Source organism: Lepisosteus platostomus, chromosome 9 (genome assembly GCF_059453375.1).
Source record: "Lepisosteus platostomus isolate fLepPlt1 chromosome 9, fLepPlt1.hap1, whole genome shotgun sequence".
Lineage (NCBI taxonomy): Eukaryota > Metazoa > Chordata > Actinopteri > Semionotiformes > Lepisosteidae > Lepisosteus > Lepisosteus platostomus.
In genome coordinates, this window is record NC_142619.1 from 2172501 (window position 1) to 2188004 (window position 15504).

The window sequence follows — 15504 nt, forward strand, 5'->3', positions numbered from 1 at the left end:
CCCTACTGCTCCTGCGCTGTGCACACGTACCCCTACTGCTCCTGCAGTGTGCACACGTACCCCTACTGCTCCTGCAGTGTGCACACGTACCCCTACTGCTCCTGCAGTGTGCACACGTACCCCTACTGCTCCTGCGCTGTGCACACGTACCCCTACTGCTCCTGCAGTGTGCACACGTACCCCTACTGCTCCTGCGCTGTGCACACGTACCCCTACTGCTCCTGCAGTGTGCACACGTACCCCTACTGCTCCTGCAGTGTGCACACGTACCCCTACTGCTCCTGCGCTGTGCACACGTACCCCTACTGCTCCTGCAGTGTGCACACGTACCCCTACTGCTCCTGCAGTGTGCACACGTACCCCTACTGCTCCTGCGCTGTGCACACGTACCCCTACTGCTCCTGCAGTGTGCACACGTACCCCTACTGCTCCTGCGCTGTGCACACGTACCCCTACTGCTCCTGCAGTGTGCACACGTACCCCTACTGCTCCTGCAGTGTGCACACGTACCCCTACTGCTCCTGCAGTGTGCACACGTACCCCTACTGCTCCTGCGCTGTGCACACGTACCCCTACTGCTCCTGCAGTGTGCACACGTACCCCTACTGCTCCTGCGCTGTGCACACGTACCCCTACTGCTCCTGCAGTGTGCACACGTACCCCTACTGCTCCTGCAGTGTGCACACGTACCCCTACTGCTCCTGCGCTGTGCACACGTACCCCTACTGCTCCTGCGCTGTGCACACGTACCCCTACTGCTCCTGCAGTGTGCACACGTACCCCTACTGCTCCTGCAGTGTGCACTGCTGCGTATCTGTAGCTCAGTTACTGTTTGCTTGCAGTAGTACTTCTAGTCAGACCTGTAGCTGGGGCGCAGTTGTCATGCTGTAGGCGTCCCCACTGTCCCTCAGCCCAGTCCCGGTGGTCCGGCGGCACCAGTACCTGAGGGAGGCTCTCCTGAGGTTCAGGCGGACGGGCGACTTCGAGGGCACCTACGAGGCGCTGACCATGGGGGAGTGGGCGTGGCAGTACTTCAGGACCCTGGGGCCCCCCAGGGAGGAGCTGCTGAAACAGCACGTGAGTCGCTGTCCGTCCCGCTGTCCCACTGTCCCACTGTCCCGCTGTCCCGCTGTCCCGCTGTCCCGCTGTCCCGCTGTGGGCCTCGGTCGCTCTCTGTCCCGCTGTCCCGCTGTCCCGCTGTCCCGCTGTCCCTCTGTCCCTCTGTGGGCCTCGGTCGCTGTCTGTCCCTCTGTCCCGCTGTCCCACTGTCCCTCTGTGGGCCTCGGTCGCTGTCTGTCCCTCTGTCCCTCTGTCCCACTGTCCCTCTGTCCCTCTGTCCCACAGTGGGTCCCGGTCGCTGTCTGTCCCTCTGTCCCTCTGTCCCTCTGTCCCTCTGTCCCTCTGCCCCTCTGTGGGCCTCGGTCACTGTCTGTCCCTCTGTCCCTCTGTGGACCTTGGTCACCATCCGTCTCTGGGTCTCACTGCCCATCTCTGTGCCCAGCTGTCTGTCTGCTGTTCCCTTTATATAATGTCCAGCATGTGTGCTGTTTACAGCCCCTCTCCCTGTCTCTCCCAGGTCTTCCGGTACCTCAGTGCGTTCCTCCTGGACAGCGGCTTCCGGATTGAGCCATGTGACCGGTACTCGTCAGAGACTAATGGAGCAAAGATCACATCTACCAGGCACTGGTGAGAGAGAGAGGGGTTCATACAGACACACTGACTGGACACTCCAGTACATGAACACTGCACTGAGAGAGAGAGGGGTTCATACAGACACACTGACTGGACACTCCAGTACATGAACACTGCACTGAGAGAGAGAGGGGTTAATACAGACACACTGACTGGACACTCCAGTACATTAACACTGCACTGAGAGAGAGAGGGGTTCATACAGACACACTGACTGGACACTCCAGTACATGAACACTGCACTGAGAGAGAGAGAGGGGTTAATACAGACCCCTGACTGGACACTCCAGTACATTAACACTGCACTGAGAGAGAGAGGGGTTCATACAGACACACTGACTGGACACTCCAGTACATGAACACTGCACTGAGAGAGAGAGGGGTTCATACAGACACACTGACTGGACACTCCAGTACATTAACACTGCACTGAGAGAGAGAGGGGTTCATACAGACACACTGACTAGACACTCCAGTACATGAACACTGCACTGAGAGAGAGGGGTTCATACAGACACACTGACTGGACACTCCAGTACATCAACACTGCACTGAGAGAGAGAGGGGTTCATACAGACACACTGACTGGACACTCCAGTACATCAACACTGCACTGAGAGAGAGAGGGGTTCATACAGACACACTGACTGGACACTACAGTACATTAACACTGCACTGAGAGAGAGAGGGGTTAATACTGACACGCTGACTGGACACTCCAGTACATGAACACTGCACTGAGAGAGAGAGAGGGGTTCATACAGACACACTGACTGGACACTCCAGTACATTAACACTGCACTGAGAGAGAGAGGGGTTCATACAGACACACTGACTGGACACTCCAGTACATTAACACTGCACTGAGAGAGAGGGGTTCATACAGACACACTGAAACAGAATGATAATACCAGTTAACGAGTGTTAATTGAATTTCAGGAGCGTCAGTGAGCGTCTGGAGCTGCTGCAGGGCTGTATCGCTGAGCTCGGCCCTGACGACCTGGCTCTGCTGAGGTCAGGGGTCAATGACTTCAGTGTGATGTACTCCACCCGCAAGCGCTGTGCACAGCTGTGGCTCGGACCTGCAGCCTTCATCAATCACGGTATGACACTGTCACACACTGTCCTCGTACACACACACACTGTCACACACACTGTCCTCGTACAGACACACACTGTCACACACACTGTCCTCGTACAGACACACACTGTCCTCGTACAGACACACGCTGTCACACACACTGTCACACACGCTGTCACACACACTGTCCTCGTACAGACACACACTGTCCTCGTACAGACACACGCTGTCACACACACTGTCACAGCACTGTCCTCGTACAGACACACGCTGTCACACACACTGTCCTCGTACAGACACACTGTCCTCGTACAGACACACACTGTCCTCGTACAGACACACACACACTGTCACACACACTGTCACAGCACTGTCCTCGTACAGACACACACTGTCCTCGTACAGACACACACTGTCACACACACTGTCCTCGTACAGACACACGCTGTCACACACACTGTCCTCGTACAGACACACACTGTCACACACACTGTCCTCGTACAGACACACACTGTCCTCGTACAGACACACACTGTCCTCGTACAGACACACGCTGTCACACACACTGTCCTCGTACAGACACACGCTGTCACACACACTGTCCTCGTACAGACACACACTGTCCTCGTACAGACACACACACACTGTCCTCGTACAGACACACACTGTCCTCGTACAGACACAAACACACTGTCACACACACTGTCCTCGTACAGACACACACTGTCCTCATACAGACACACTGTCACACACACTGTCCTCGTACAGACACACACTGTCACAGCACTGTCCTCGTACAGACACACGCTGTCACACACACTGTCCTCGTACAGACACACGCTGTCACACACACTGTCCTCGTACAGACACACGCTGTCACAGCACTGTCCTCGTACAGACACACACAATCACACACACTGTCACACACACTGTCCTCGTACAGACACACACTGTCACAGCACTGTCCTCGTACAGACACACGCTGTCACACACACTGTCCTCGTACAGACACACAGTGTCCTCATACAGACACACTGTCACACACACGCTGTCCTCGTACAGACACACTGTCCTCGTACAGACACTGTAACACACTGTGTGTTGCGTTGTGTATCCTGACGTACGCTGGATGGTTCAGGACTCAGCTGTCTGCTCACTCTGCAGGTGCCTCGGTCCTCATTATAGTTTTGCACCTCTATAAACTTGAATGCTCATTCCTTTTTAATCACTGTTTTCTCTTCCTGTGCTGCTTATTCATCAAATCAAGATTGCAGACCAAACTGCAAGGTAAGCATTGTGTTAATTATTTATCATAATAACCCCTCTCTCTCTCAGTGCAGTGTTAATGTACTGGAGTGTCCAGTCAGTGTGTGTGTATTAACCCCTCTCTCTCTCAGTGCAGTGTTAATGTACTGGAGTGTCCAGTCAGTGTGTCTGTATGAACCCCTCTCTCTCTCAGTGCAGTGTTCATGTACTGGAGTGTCCAGTCAGTGTGTCTGTATGAACCCCTCTCTCTCTCAGTGCAGTGTTAATGTACTGGAGTGTCCAGTCAGTGTGTCTGTATGAACCCCTCTCTCTCTCAGTGCAGTGTTAACGTACTGGAGTGTCCAGTCAGTGTGTCTGTATTAACCCCTCTCTCTCTCAGTACAGTGTTAATGTACTGGAGTGTCCAGTCAGTGTGTGTGTATGAACCCCTCTCTCTCAGTGCAGTGTTAATGTACTGGAGTGTCCAGTCAGTGTGTCTGTATGAACCCCTCTCTCTCTCAGTGCAGTGTTAATGTACTGGAGTGTCCAGTCAGTGTGTGTGTATTAACCCCCCTCTCTCTCTCAGTGCAGTGTTAATGTACTGGAGTGTCCAGTGTGTCTGTATGAACCCCTCTCTCTCTCAGTGCAGTGTTAATGTACTGGAGTGTCCAGTCAGTGTGTCTGTATGAACCCCTCTCTCTCTCAGTGCAGTGTTAATGTACTGGAGTGTCCAGTCAGTGTGTCTGTATTAACCCCTCTCTCTCTCAGTGCAGTGTTAATGTACTGGAGTGTCCAGTCAGTGTGTCTGTACTAACCCCTCTCTCTCTCAGTGCAGTCTGTCTGTATTAACCCTCTCTCTCTCAGTTTGTTCCTGGTGATCGCAACGACGCCTGTGTGAAGGTCATCCGGCCCATCTCCCCCGGTGATGAGATCACCTGTTACTATGGAGACAGCTTCTTCGGGGAGAACAACGAGCTGTGCGAGTGCCGCACCTGTGAAAGGTCAGAGGTCACCCCCGGTCCTTTTGCCTCAGACCCCCTAGTTCAGAGGGAGGGGGGGGGGGGAGAGAGGGGGAGGGAGAGAAAGAGAGAGAGAGAGAGAAAGGGAGGGAGAGGGAGGGAGCAAGAGGGTGTGAGAGAGAGAGGGAGGGAGAGGGAGGGAGCGAGAGGGTGGGAGAGGGAGGGAGAGAGAGGGTGGGAGAGAGAGAGGGAAAGAGAGAAGGAGGGAGAGGGAGGGAGCGAGAGGGTGGGAGAGGGAGGGAGAGAGAGGGTGGGAGAGAGAGAGGGAAGAGAGAAGGAGGGAGAGGGAGGGAGCGAGAGGGTGGGAGAGAGAGAGAGAGAGAAGGAGGGAGAGAGAGGGTGGGAGAGAGAGAGAGGGAAAGAGAGAAGGAGGGAGAGGGAGGGAGCGAGAGGGTAGGAGAGAGGGAGAGAGGGTGGGGAGAGAGAGGGAAAGAGAGAAGGAAGGAGAGGGAGGGAGCGAGAGGGTGGGAGAGAGAGAGAGAGAGAGAGAAGGAGGGAGAGGGAGGGAGCGAGAGGGTAGGAGAGAGGGAGAGAGGGTGGGAGAGAGAGAGGAAAGAGAGAAGGAAGGAGAGGGAGGGAGCGAGAGGGTGGGGAGAGAGAGAGAGAGGGTGGGAGAGAGAGAGGGAAAGAGAGAAGGAGGGAGGGAGGGAGCGAGAGGTAAGGAGAGAGGGAGGGGAGAGAGGGTGGGAGAGAGAGAGGGAAAGAGAGAAGGAGGGAGAGGGAGGGAGCGAGAGGGTGGGAGAGAGGGAGAGAGGGTGGGAGAGAGAGAGGGAAAGAGAGAAGGAAGGAGAGGGAGGGAGCGAGAGGGTGGGAGAGAGAGAGAGAGAGAGGGTGGGAGAGAGAGAGGGAAAGAGAGAAGGAGGGAGAGGGAGGGAGCGAGAGGGTAGGAGAGAGGGAGGGAGCGAGAGGGTGGGAGAGAGAGAGGGAAAGAGAGAAGGAGGGAGAGGGAGGGAGCGAGAGGGTGGGAGAGAGAGAGAGAGAGGGTGGGAGAGAGAGAGGGAAAGAGAGAAGGAGGGAGAGGGAGGGAGCGAGAGGGTGGGGAGAGAGAGAGAGAGAGAAGGAGGGAGAGAGAGGGTGGGAGAGAGAGAGAGGGAAAGAGAGAAGGAGGGAGAGGGAGGGAGCGAGAGGGTGGGAGAGAGAGAGAGAGAGAAGGAGGGAGAGAGAGGGAAAGAGAGAAGGAGGGAGAGGGAGGGAGCGAGAGGGTGGGAGAGAGAGAGAAGGAGGGAGAGAGAGGGTGGGAGAGAGAGGGAAAGAGAGAGGGAGGGAGAGGGAGGGAGCGAGAGGGTGGGAGAGAGAGAGAGAGAAGGAGGGAGCGAGAGGGTGGGGAGAGAGAGAGAAGGAGGGAGAGAGAGAGAGGGAAAGAGAGAGGGAGGGAGAGGGAGGGAGCGAGAGAGAGAGAGAAGGAGGGAGAGAGAGGGAAAGAGAGAGGAGGGAGAGGGAGGGAGGAGAGGGTGGAGAGAGAGAGGGAAAGAGAGAAGGAGGGGGAGCGAGAGGGTGTGTGTGTGTTAACGGTGTTGTGTGTGTGCTCTGTCGGCAGGCGAGCAGAGGGCTCCTTCAAACACATGGAGGTGCAGCTCTGCGATCGGGACCCCGGACCCTCCGGACAGAAGTACAGCCTGAGAGAGACGGACCTCCGACTGAGTCGAGAAAGAGGGGGTCAGGGTACCCCAAAACCTGTCACCCCGCCAAGCATAGGTACCCCTTTCTTTAAGTGCAGTGTTACTGTACTGGAGTGTCCAGTCAGTGTGTCTGTATGAACCCCTCTCTCTCTCAGTGCAGTGTTCATGTACTGGAGTGTCCAGTCAGTGTGTCTGTATTAACCCCTCTCTCTCTCAGTGCAGTGTTAATGTACTGGAGTGTCCAGTCAGTGTGTCTGTATGAACCCCTCTCTCTCTCAGTGCAGTGTTAATGTACTGGAGTGTCAGTCAGTGTGTCTGTATGAACCCTCTCTCTCTCAGTGCAGTGTTAATGTACTGGAGTGTCCAGTCAGTGTGTCTGTATTAACCCCTCTCTCTCTCAGTGCAGTGTTAATGTACTGGAGTGTCAGTCAGTGTGTGTGTATGAACCCTCTCTCTCTCAGTGCAAGTGTTCATGTACTGGAGTGTCCAGTCAGTGTGTCTGTATGAACCCCTCTCTCTCTCTCAGTGCAGTGTTAATGTACTGGAGTGTCCAGTCAGTGTGTCTGTATGAACCCCTCTCTCTCAGTGCAGTGTTAATGTACTGGAGTGTCCAGTCAGTGTGTCTGTATGAACCCCTCTCTCTCTCAGTGCAGTGTTAATGTACTGGAGTGTCCAGTCCAGTGTGTCTGTATTAACCCCTCTCTCTCTCAGTGCAGTGTTTATGTACTGGAGTGTCCAGTCAGTGTGTGTGTATGAACCCCTCTCTCTCTCAGTGCAGTGTTCATGTACTGGAGTGTCCAGTCAGTGTGTCTGTATGAACCCCTCTCTCTCTCTCAGTGCAGTGTTAATGTACTGGAGTGTCCAGTCAGTGTGTCTGTATGAACCCCTCTCTCTCAGTGCAGTGTTAATGTACTGGAGTGTCCAGTCAGTGTGTCTGTATGAACCCCTCTCTCTCAGTGCAGTGTTAATGTACTGGAGTGTCCAGTCAGTGTGTCTGTATTAACCCCTCTCTCTCTCAGTGCAGTGTTAATGTACTGGAGTGTCCAGTCAGTGTGTCTGTATTAACCCCTCTCTCTCTCAGTGCAGTGTTAATGTACTGGAGTGTCCAGTCAGTGTGTCTGTGTGAACCCCTCTCTCTCAGTGCAGTGTTAATGTACTGGAGTGTCCAGTCAGTGTGTCTGTATGAACCCCTCTCTCTCTCAGTGCAGTGTTCATGTACTGGAGTGTCCAGTCAGTGCGTCTGTATTAACCCCTCTCTCTCTCAGTGCAGTGTTAATGTACTGGAGTGTCCAGTCAGTGTGTCTGTATTAACCCCTCTCTTTCTCAGTGCAGTGTTAATGTACTGGAGTGTCCAGTCAGTGTGTCTGTATGAACCCCTCTCTCTCTTCAGTGCAGTGTTACTGTACTGGAGTGTCCAGTCAGTGTGTCTGTATGAACCCCCCTCTCTCTCAGTGCAGTGTTAATGTACTGGAGTGTCCAGTCAGTGTGTCTGTATTAACCCCTCTCTCTCAGTGCAGTGTTAATGTACTGGAGTGTCCAGTCAGTGTGTCTGTATTAACCCCCCTCTCTCTCAGTGCAGTGTTAATGTACTGGAGTGTCCAGTCAGTGTGTCTGTATTAACCCCTCTCCTCTCTCAGTGCAGTGTTAATGTACTGGAGTGGTCCAGTCAGTGTGTGTGTATGAACCCCTCTCTCTCTCTCTCTCAGTGCAGTGTTCATGTACTGGGTGTCCAGTCGGTGTGTCTGTATGAACCCCCCTCTCTCTCAGTGCAGTGTTAATGTACTGGAGTGTCCAGTCAGTGTGTCTGTATTAACCCCTCTCTCTCAGTGCAGTGTTAATGTACTGGAGTGTCCAGTCAGTGTGTCTGTATTAACCCCCCTCTCTCTCAGTGCAGTGTTAATGTACTGGAGTGTCCAGTCAGTGTGTCTGTATTAACCCCTCTCTCTCTCAGTGCAGTGTTAATGTACTGGAGTGTCCAGTCAGTGTGTCTGTATTAACCCCTCTCTCTCAGTGCAGTGTTAATGTACTGGAGTGTCCAGTCAGTGTGTCTGTATTAACCCCCCTCTCTCTCAGTGCAGTGTTAATGTACTGGAGTGTCCAGTCAGTGTGTCTGTATTAACCCCTCTCTCTCTCAGTGCAGTGTTCATGTACTGGAGTGTCCAGTCAGTGTGTGTGTATTAACCCCTCTCTCTCTCTGTCCCCCTGTGTCTGTAGATCTGTTCTCTAAGCCCTCTCTCTCACACCGGCCCCCCAGCGGGAGGAGCAGGAGAGAGAGGGAGCGAGAGAGGCGGAGGGCGAGAGGGATGGAGCGCCGGCGAGCCGCCAGAGAGAGGCGCACGCGGAGCGACGCCCCCGGGGCCGCGGGGGTCCCCCTGAATCCCAGCTCCCTTTCGTCCCGGTCCCACGGCCTCCCGGCTTTTCCCCGGAGCAGGTGGGTCCCGGGCCCCCCATGGGGACGGGCCGGCGCCGGGCTCGCCGCGGTCCAGCTGAGGGAGCTCCGGGTCTCCCTGTCCCGCCTCCCGGAGTCCCGGCCCGGACAGGCCAAGGAGGAGGAGGAGGAGGAGGAGGGCGCAGGGGGAGGAAGGGAGCGCGGAGACCAGGACGACGCCTCGGGGGCCCCCCGGGGCCCGCCCCCTCTCCCGGCCCCCGGCTGTCGGGGGGGGGGGACCCGGCCGGCCAAGCCGCCCCTCCTCCTCGTCCCCCTCCTGGAGGTGATCCCCCCCTTCCTGGAAGCCGGGGGCCGCTCGGGGCCGCCGGAGCAGACGGGGAGCGGCGCGGGGGCCCCCCCCGGCCCCCCGGGCGGGGACGGGGCCGAAGGGGGCGGGGCTCCCAGCAGCCTCGGCGGTGGCGCTGGCAGTCTGAGCAGGACTGCGCACGGCCCGCTGGGGGGCCCCGGTGATGCGCACGGCCCGCTGGGGGGCCCCGGTGAGGCGCACGGCATGCTGGGGGGCCCCGGCGACGCGCTGGGGGGCCTGAGGGTCCACAGGGTCGCGGGCCGGCGGGCCGTTCCCGCGCGGCGTGGTGGCAGCGGTGGGATCAGCCCCTTCAGCCGCCGCCAGAGGAGGCGCGTCGGCAGCGGCGGGGCCCCGAGAGCCAGGGGGGCCGCCCCTCCGCCCCCTCTCCCCGCGCTCTGCCCCTGTCTGGCCCCCCCCCGCCCCGGGGCCGCCGCCCCCGCCCCCCCCCGGCCCGGCTGCCTGTCCCGCGCGCTGGCCCGGCCCGCCGCCCTGTCCGGGCTGGGCCGCTACCTGACCGTGGACCTGCTCCGGCACCGGGGCCTGGGAGCCCCCAGGGGCCACCTCGGGCAGGGGGGGCCGGGAGAGAGGAGCGCGGGGAGGCGCGGGGAGGCGCGGCGGGGGGGGTCGTGCCTGAGCTCGGGGGGCGCCGGGGGGGGGCCGGAGACGGGGTCCGGGGAGAGGGGGGGCGCGCGGGGGGAGGGAGGGAGAGGGGGGAGGGGGGCCTTCGGCATCAGGGAGGTCAGGGTCCTGCTGGAGGACATCTGCCTTCGGGCCCCGCGGAGGGCAGGAGAGGGGGGGAGGCCCCGGGGGCCCGGAGAGCCCGCCGGAGGAGAGGGAGGGCTGGGGAGGGGAGGGAGGCCCCTGGGGCCCGCAGTGCCTGACGGAGGAGAGGGAGGGAGGCCCCTGGGGCCCGGAGAGCCTGCCAGAGGAGAGGGGGGGCTGGGGAGGGGAAGGAGGCCCCTGGGGCCCGCAGTGCCTGACGGAGGAGAGGGGGGGAGGCCCCTGGGGCCCGGAGAGCCCGCCGGAGGAGAGGGAGGGAGGCCCCTGGGGCCCGCCGGAGGAGAGGGGGGGGCCGTGGCGGAGGACAGGGGCTCACCCCAGGAGACGGTCCCGGGCGGCGCTGGGTCAGAGCACAGCCAGGAGCAGAATCCGGGCCCGCAGCCCCCCTCGGAACCGGCGTCCGGCTCGGCCCGGGGGGGGGCGCAGGCTCCCGAGGCGTCCCGGGGTCCGGGCCGAGCCCCACGCCGGTTCCGAGGGGGGCTGCGGGCTCGACCCGCGGCGAAGTCCCGGCCCGGCCCGGAACCGGGGGCGGCGGGAGTCCCGCCGAAGAAGCGGGCCCCCGGCCGGACCTCGGACCCGCTGTCGGACCCGGACCCTGCGGGGCCCCCAGCTGAGCGGGGTCCGGGAGGGGGTCCGGAGTCCAGAGCCGACCCGGTTGCCCAGGAGACGGGGCGGGGCAGCGAGGAAGGGCAGGCAGGGAGGGAGAGGACGGGGGGCGGGAGCCCGGAGCCGGCCCGCCGGGCCGGGGGGCTCCGACAGAAGCGCCGCCCGCCGCGGCGCCGGAGGAGGGGGCCCCGAGGGGTTCTGGGGCGCACAGGCCGAGAGCGGGGTTCCGGGGGCCTCTCGGGGCCCCCCGCGGAGGAGGAGGAGGAGGAGGAGGGGGGCTGCGCTCACTTTCGGATCCGCCTGCGGCGCAGGGGGGGGGGGAGGCGCTGGGAGAGGGAGGGGGGCAGGCAGGCCGGAGAGCGGGGCCCGGGACCGGAGCCTCCCGTCCTGGGGGCCCGCGCGGCGTTCCTGGGGCCCGGCCCCTGTCCCAGAGAGCAGGCGGGGGGGCGATGGGAGGAGGAGGAGGGGGGTCCGAGAGAGAGGGAGGAGGAGGAGGAGGAGGAGGAGGGGGGTCCGAGAGAGAGGGAGGAGGAGGAGGAGGGTCCGAGAGAGAGGGAGGAGGAGGAGGAGGGGGGTCCGAGAGAGAGGGAGGGGGAGGAGGAGGGGGGTCCGAGAGAGAGGGAGGAGGAGGAGGAGGAGGGGGGTCCGAGAGAGAGGGAGGAGGAGGAGGAGGAGGGGGGTCCGAGAGAGAGGGAGGAGGAGGAGATGGAGGGGCGATGGGAGGAGGAGGAGGAGGAGGGGGGTCCGAGAGAGAGGGAGGAGGAGGAGGAGGAGGGGGGTCCGAGAGAGAGGGAGGAGGAGGAGGAGGAGGGGCGATGGGAGGAGGAGGAGGAGGGGGGTCCGAGAGAGAGGGAGGAGGAGGAGGAGGAGGAGGGGTGTCCGAGAGAGAGGGAGGAGGAGGAGGAGGAGGGGCGATGGGAGGAGGAGGAGGGGGGTCCGAGAGAGAGGGAGGAGGAGGAGGAGGAGGAGGAGGGGGGTCCGAGAGAGAGGGAGGAGGAGGAGATGGGGGGGCGATGGGAGGAGAATGAGGGGGGTCCGAGAGAGAGGGAGGAGGAGGAGGAGGGGGGTCCGAGAGAGAGGGAGGAGGAGGAGATGGGGGGGCGATGGGAGGAGGAGGGGGGTCCGAGAGAGAGGGAGGAGGAGGAGATGGGGGGGCGATGGGAGGAGGAGGGGGGTCCGAGAGAGAGGGAGGAGAGGGGAGGCACAGGGGAGGCGCGGGCCGGGGCGGGGGAGTGGGGCGCCCCCGGGTTCGAGCCCGCCGGCCAGACGGGGACGGAGGGGGAGGAGGAGAGGGAGAGCGATGGGGTCCCGGACTGGATCGTCGTGGGCGGAGTGAGGGAGAGCGCGGAGGAAGAGGAGGAGGAGGAGGAGGAGGAGGAGTCGGAGGGCGAGAGGAGGGGGGGCAAGGGCGCCCCGGAGCTCAGCCCCCCCGGGGGTCTCCTGAGGATCCGGCTGATCCGAAACAGAGCGGCGAGGGAGAGTCGGGGGGCGGGAGGAGGGAGCCTCCCAGAGACGGATGAGGAAGGAGAGACCCAGGCGGAGAGAGAGCCAGAGGGGGGAGAGGGGGTGTCCCCCCCCTGCCCTGGGGGGGCGGCATCTGAAGAAGAAGGGGGAGGAGGAGGAGGAGGAGGAGAGGAGCTGTGGGCAGAGAGAGAGGAGGGAGAGGGGGCTCCTTCCCCCTGTCCTGGGGGGGCAGCATCTGAAGAAGAAGGAGGAGGAGGAGGAGGAGGAGGAGGAGGAGGGGAGGCGTGGGGCGAGAGAGAGGAGGGAGCAGCCTCTGAGGAAGAAGGAGGAGGAGGAGGAGGGGAGCCGTGGGCCGAGAGAGAGGAGGGAGCAGCCTCTGAAGAAGAAGGGAGAGGAGGAGGAGGAGGAGGGGAGCCGTGGGCCGAGAGAGAGGAGGGAGCAGCCTCTGAGGAAGAAGGAGGAGGAGGAGGAGAGGAGCCGTGGGCCGAGAGAGAGGAGGGAGCAGCCTCTGAAGAAGAAGGGAGAGGAGGAGGAGGAGGAGGAGGGGAGCCGTGGGCCGAGAGAGAGGAGGGAGCAGCCTCTGAAGAAGAAGGGAGAGGAGGAGGAGGAGGAGGAGGAGGGGAGCCGTGGGGCGAGAGAGAGGGGGGGGCAGCATCTGAAGAAGAAGGGAGAGGAGGAGGAGGAGGCGGAGGAGGAGGAGGGGAGCCGTGGGGCGAGAGAGAGGAGGGAGCAGCATCTGAAGAAGAAGGAGGAGGAGGAGGGGAGCCGTGGGGCGAGAGAGAGGAGGGAGAGGATGGTGGGGGGAGGAAGGACCTGTCCTGCCTGGTTATCCGCCTGCGGAGGAAGGGAGGGGGGCAGTGGGAGAAGGTGAGCCAGGAAGAGGAGCAGGAGCAGGGCAGGGTATGGAAGGAGGAGGCGGAGGGGTGGGGCCAGCGGGAGGTGAAGAAGGAGCAGGGGGTGGGGGCCGGGCAGAGGGGGCGTCGCGGACGAGCCGGCAGGAGACCCGGCGCCTTCCGGAAGAGGACCGCCTCCGCCGGGCCCCGCGGGGCCCCCTGCCCGCGCCTCGCCGCGCGGAGAGGAAGACCGCAGCAGCAGCAGCGGAGGAGGAGGAGGAGGAGGAGGAGGAGGAAGAGGGGGGCCGGGCTCGGCCTGCCCCAGCCGCCCCTCCTCCAGCCCGGCGCCCCCCTGTCCCCCCTCTCCCTGCGGTCCCCCTACAGCAGCTCCGGGGACGACTCCGCCGCCGGCTTCCCCATCCTGGAGCCCTCCAGCGTCGAGCCCTGCCCCCCGCCCTCCCCCTGCGCCCCGCCCTGCCCCGATCGCTCGCCGGAGGGCCCCGACGCCAGCCAGAGCGGGGCCCCCCCGCCCTGCGCCCCGCCCTGCGCCCGGCCCGACCCCGGGTTCCCCAAGACCGCCGGCGGCGGCGACGACCTGACCTCCTGCAGGGACCTCCTGGACTTCCAGACCCTGAACCTGGAGGGGTACTACCAGACCCAGGCGGCCCCCGGGGCCCCCCAGCCCCCCTTCACCTGCCCCGAGTACGGCCCTGCTGAAGATCTGCCCCCTCCTCCCTCCTCCCCCTCCGCCTGTGGGCTCTCCCACCCCCCGGCGGGCCGCGCCTACTGCCCGGACCCCGCCCCCGCCCCCGCCCCGGCCTTCGAGCCCTGGGACCTGCCTCCTCCGCCCCCGCCGGCCGGCTACGCCTACAGCGCCGCCCGAGACCCGCCGGGGCCGGGCAAGGACCGCTGCTCGGGGAGGGACACCTACGCCTACGCCGCCGCGGGGTTCGGCCCCGCCCAGCAGGCCTGCGGCAAGCCCCCCCCCGCGCTCCCGATCGGGGACCGCTACGCCTGCGGCCCCGAGACCCCCGGCTTCCCCGGCAAGCCGCCCCCCGGGCTGGTGTCCGACAGGGACCGGGAGGCCCTCGACCGGCGCTGGGCGGAGGGCCGCGGCGGCGACCGGCCGCACTGCGCGTACGCGTTCGGCGCGGGGGGCTGCTACGGCAGGCCCCGCCCCCCCCCGCCGGGAGACGGGCGCCCCCCCGCCCCCGCCGCCGCCGCCAGCTGCCCCTTCCTGGACCCGGGCCCCGCCAGGCCGCCGGCCTGCTCCCGGGCCGGCAGGCTCGTGGGGAAGGACTTCCCGGGCTACCCGGCCGGCGCCCAGCCCCAGCAGGAGCCCTACGGCCCCGGAAGGGGCCCGCCCCCCTACGAGGCCGCCGGCGGGTTCGACAGGGGGCCCCCCCCCCTCGGCGCCGGGCACCCCTGCGCCTACGGCTACGGCTACAACTACAGCTGCGCCCGGGACTCGGAGAAGGCCCCCCCGCGGCGCCCGCAGGCCGAGAGCTACCGCTGCCTGCTGGGCCCTTCGGGGACGGAGGGCCGGCTCGTGCCGGAGCCCTGTCCCGGGGGCCTGCGCTCGGCGGCTTCCTCCTCCTCCTCCTCCTCCTCCCCCGCCCGCTCGCCCTCCGTGTGGTGGGGCGGGGGCAGGAGCTGTGTGCTGGGGGCCGGGGGGGCCCCCCAGCTGCCCCGCTACTGTGCCCAGGAGCGGGGGGAGGGCAGCGGCGGGGGGCAGGGGGCAGCGAGGTGGTGGGCGGGCGAGAGGCGGGGCGGCTGGGAGGCACAGCTGTGGGAGGGAGAGAGGGGCGGGGCGGAGGGCGCGCTGTCCCATCATCACTGCCAGAGGAAGAGACAGAAGAATCCGGGCCGGGTGGCCCCCCCTCCCCCCTCCTCCTCCTCCTCCTCCTCCTCCTCCCTCCCTTCCCTCTCTCTCCTGGTTTCTGGAGGGTTGAAGGTTGGAGGTCACCCGCAGGTCAGTGACCTTGGGGCGCCCCTTCACCTGGAACCTCCCGTCCCCTCTCTCTCTCACAGCCCCCCCTCAGAGCGCAGGCCCAGGAGGCTCAGGCTGGTTGTGACTGAAGGGACCATAGACTTAGATGTGCAGTATACTAGTGGGGGAGAGTGACTGACACACAGACCGGTGCCCTGACTCTGTCACTGACTGACACACAGACTGGTGCCCTGACTCTATCCCTGACTGACACACAGACCAGTGCCCTGACTCTATCACTGACTGACACACAGACCAGTGCCCTGACTCTATCACTGACTGACACACAGACCGGTGCCCTGACTCTATCACTGACTGACACACAGACCGGTGCCCTGACTCTATCACTGACTGACACACAGACCGGTGCCCTGACTCTATCACTGACTGACACACAGACTGGTGCCCTGACTCTGTCACTGACTGACACACAGACTGGT

General features: G+C 63.0%; 1 protein-coding gene across 1 annotated transcript in view; it reads left to right on the forward strand.

Moving 5' to 3' along the window:
• LOC148654351 (uncharacterized) overlaps positions 1-15153 on the forward strand; it is a 20585-nt gene extending 5432 nt beyond the window's left edge. The window contains exons 3-13 of the mRNA XM_088646596.1: positions 912-1077; positions 1577-1686; positions 2632-2795; positions 4041-4060; positions 4883-5019; positions 6575-6732; positions 8871-11615; positions 11853-12343; positions 13088-13309; positions 13415-14944; positions 15106-15153. Coding sequence (XP_088502722.1) covers positions 912-1077; positions 1577-1686; positions 2632-2795; positions 4041-4060; positions 4883-5019; positions 6575-6732; positions 8871-11615; positions 11853-12343; positions 13088-13309; positions 13415-14944; positions 15106-15153 — 5791 coding nt within the window. The remainder of the gene's footprint in view (positions 1-911; positions 1078-1576; positions 1687-2631; positions 2796-4040; positions 4061-4882; positions 5020-6574; positions 6733-8870; positions 11616-11852; positions 12344-13087; positions 13310-13414; positions 14945-15105) is intronic.
• Positions 15154-15504: the final 351 nt, after the last annotated feature.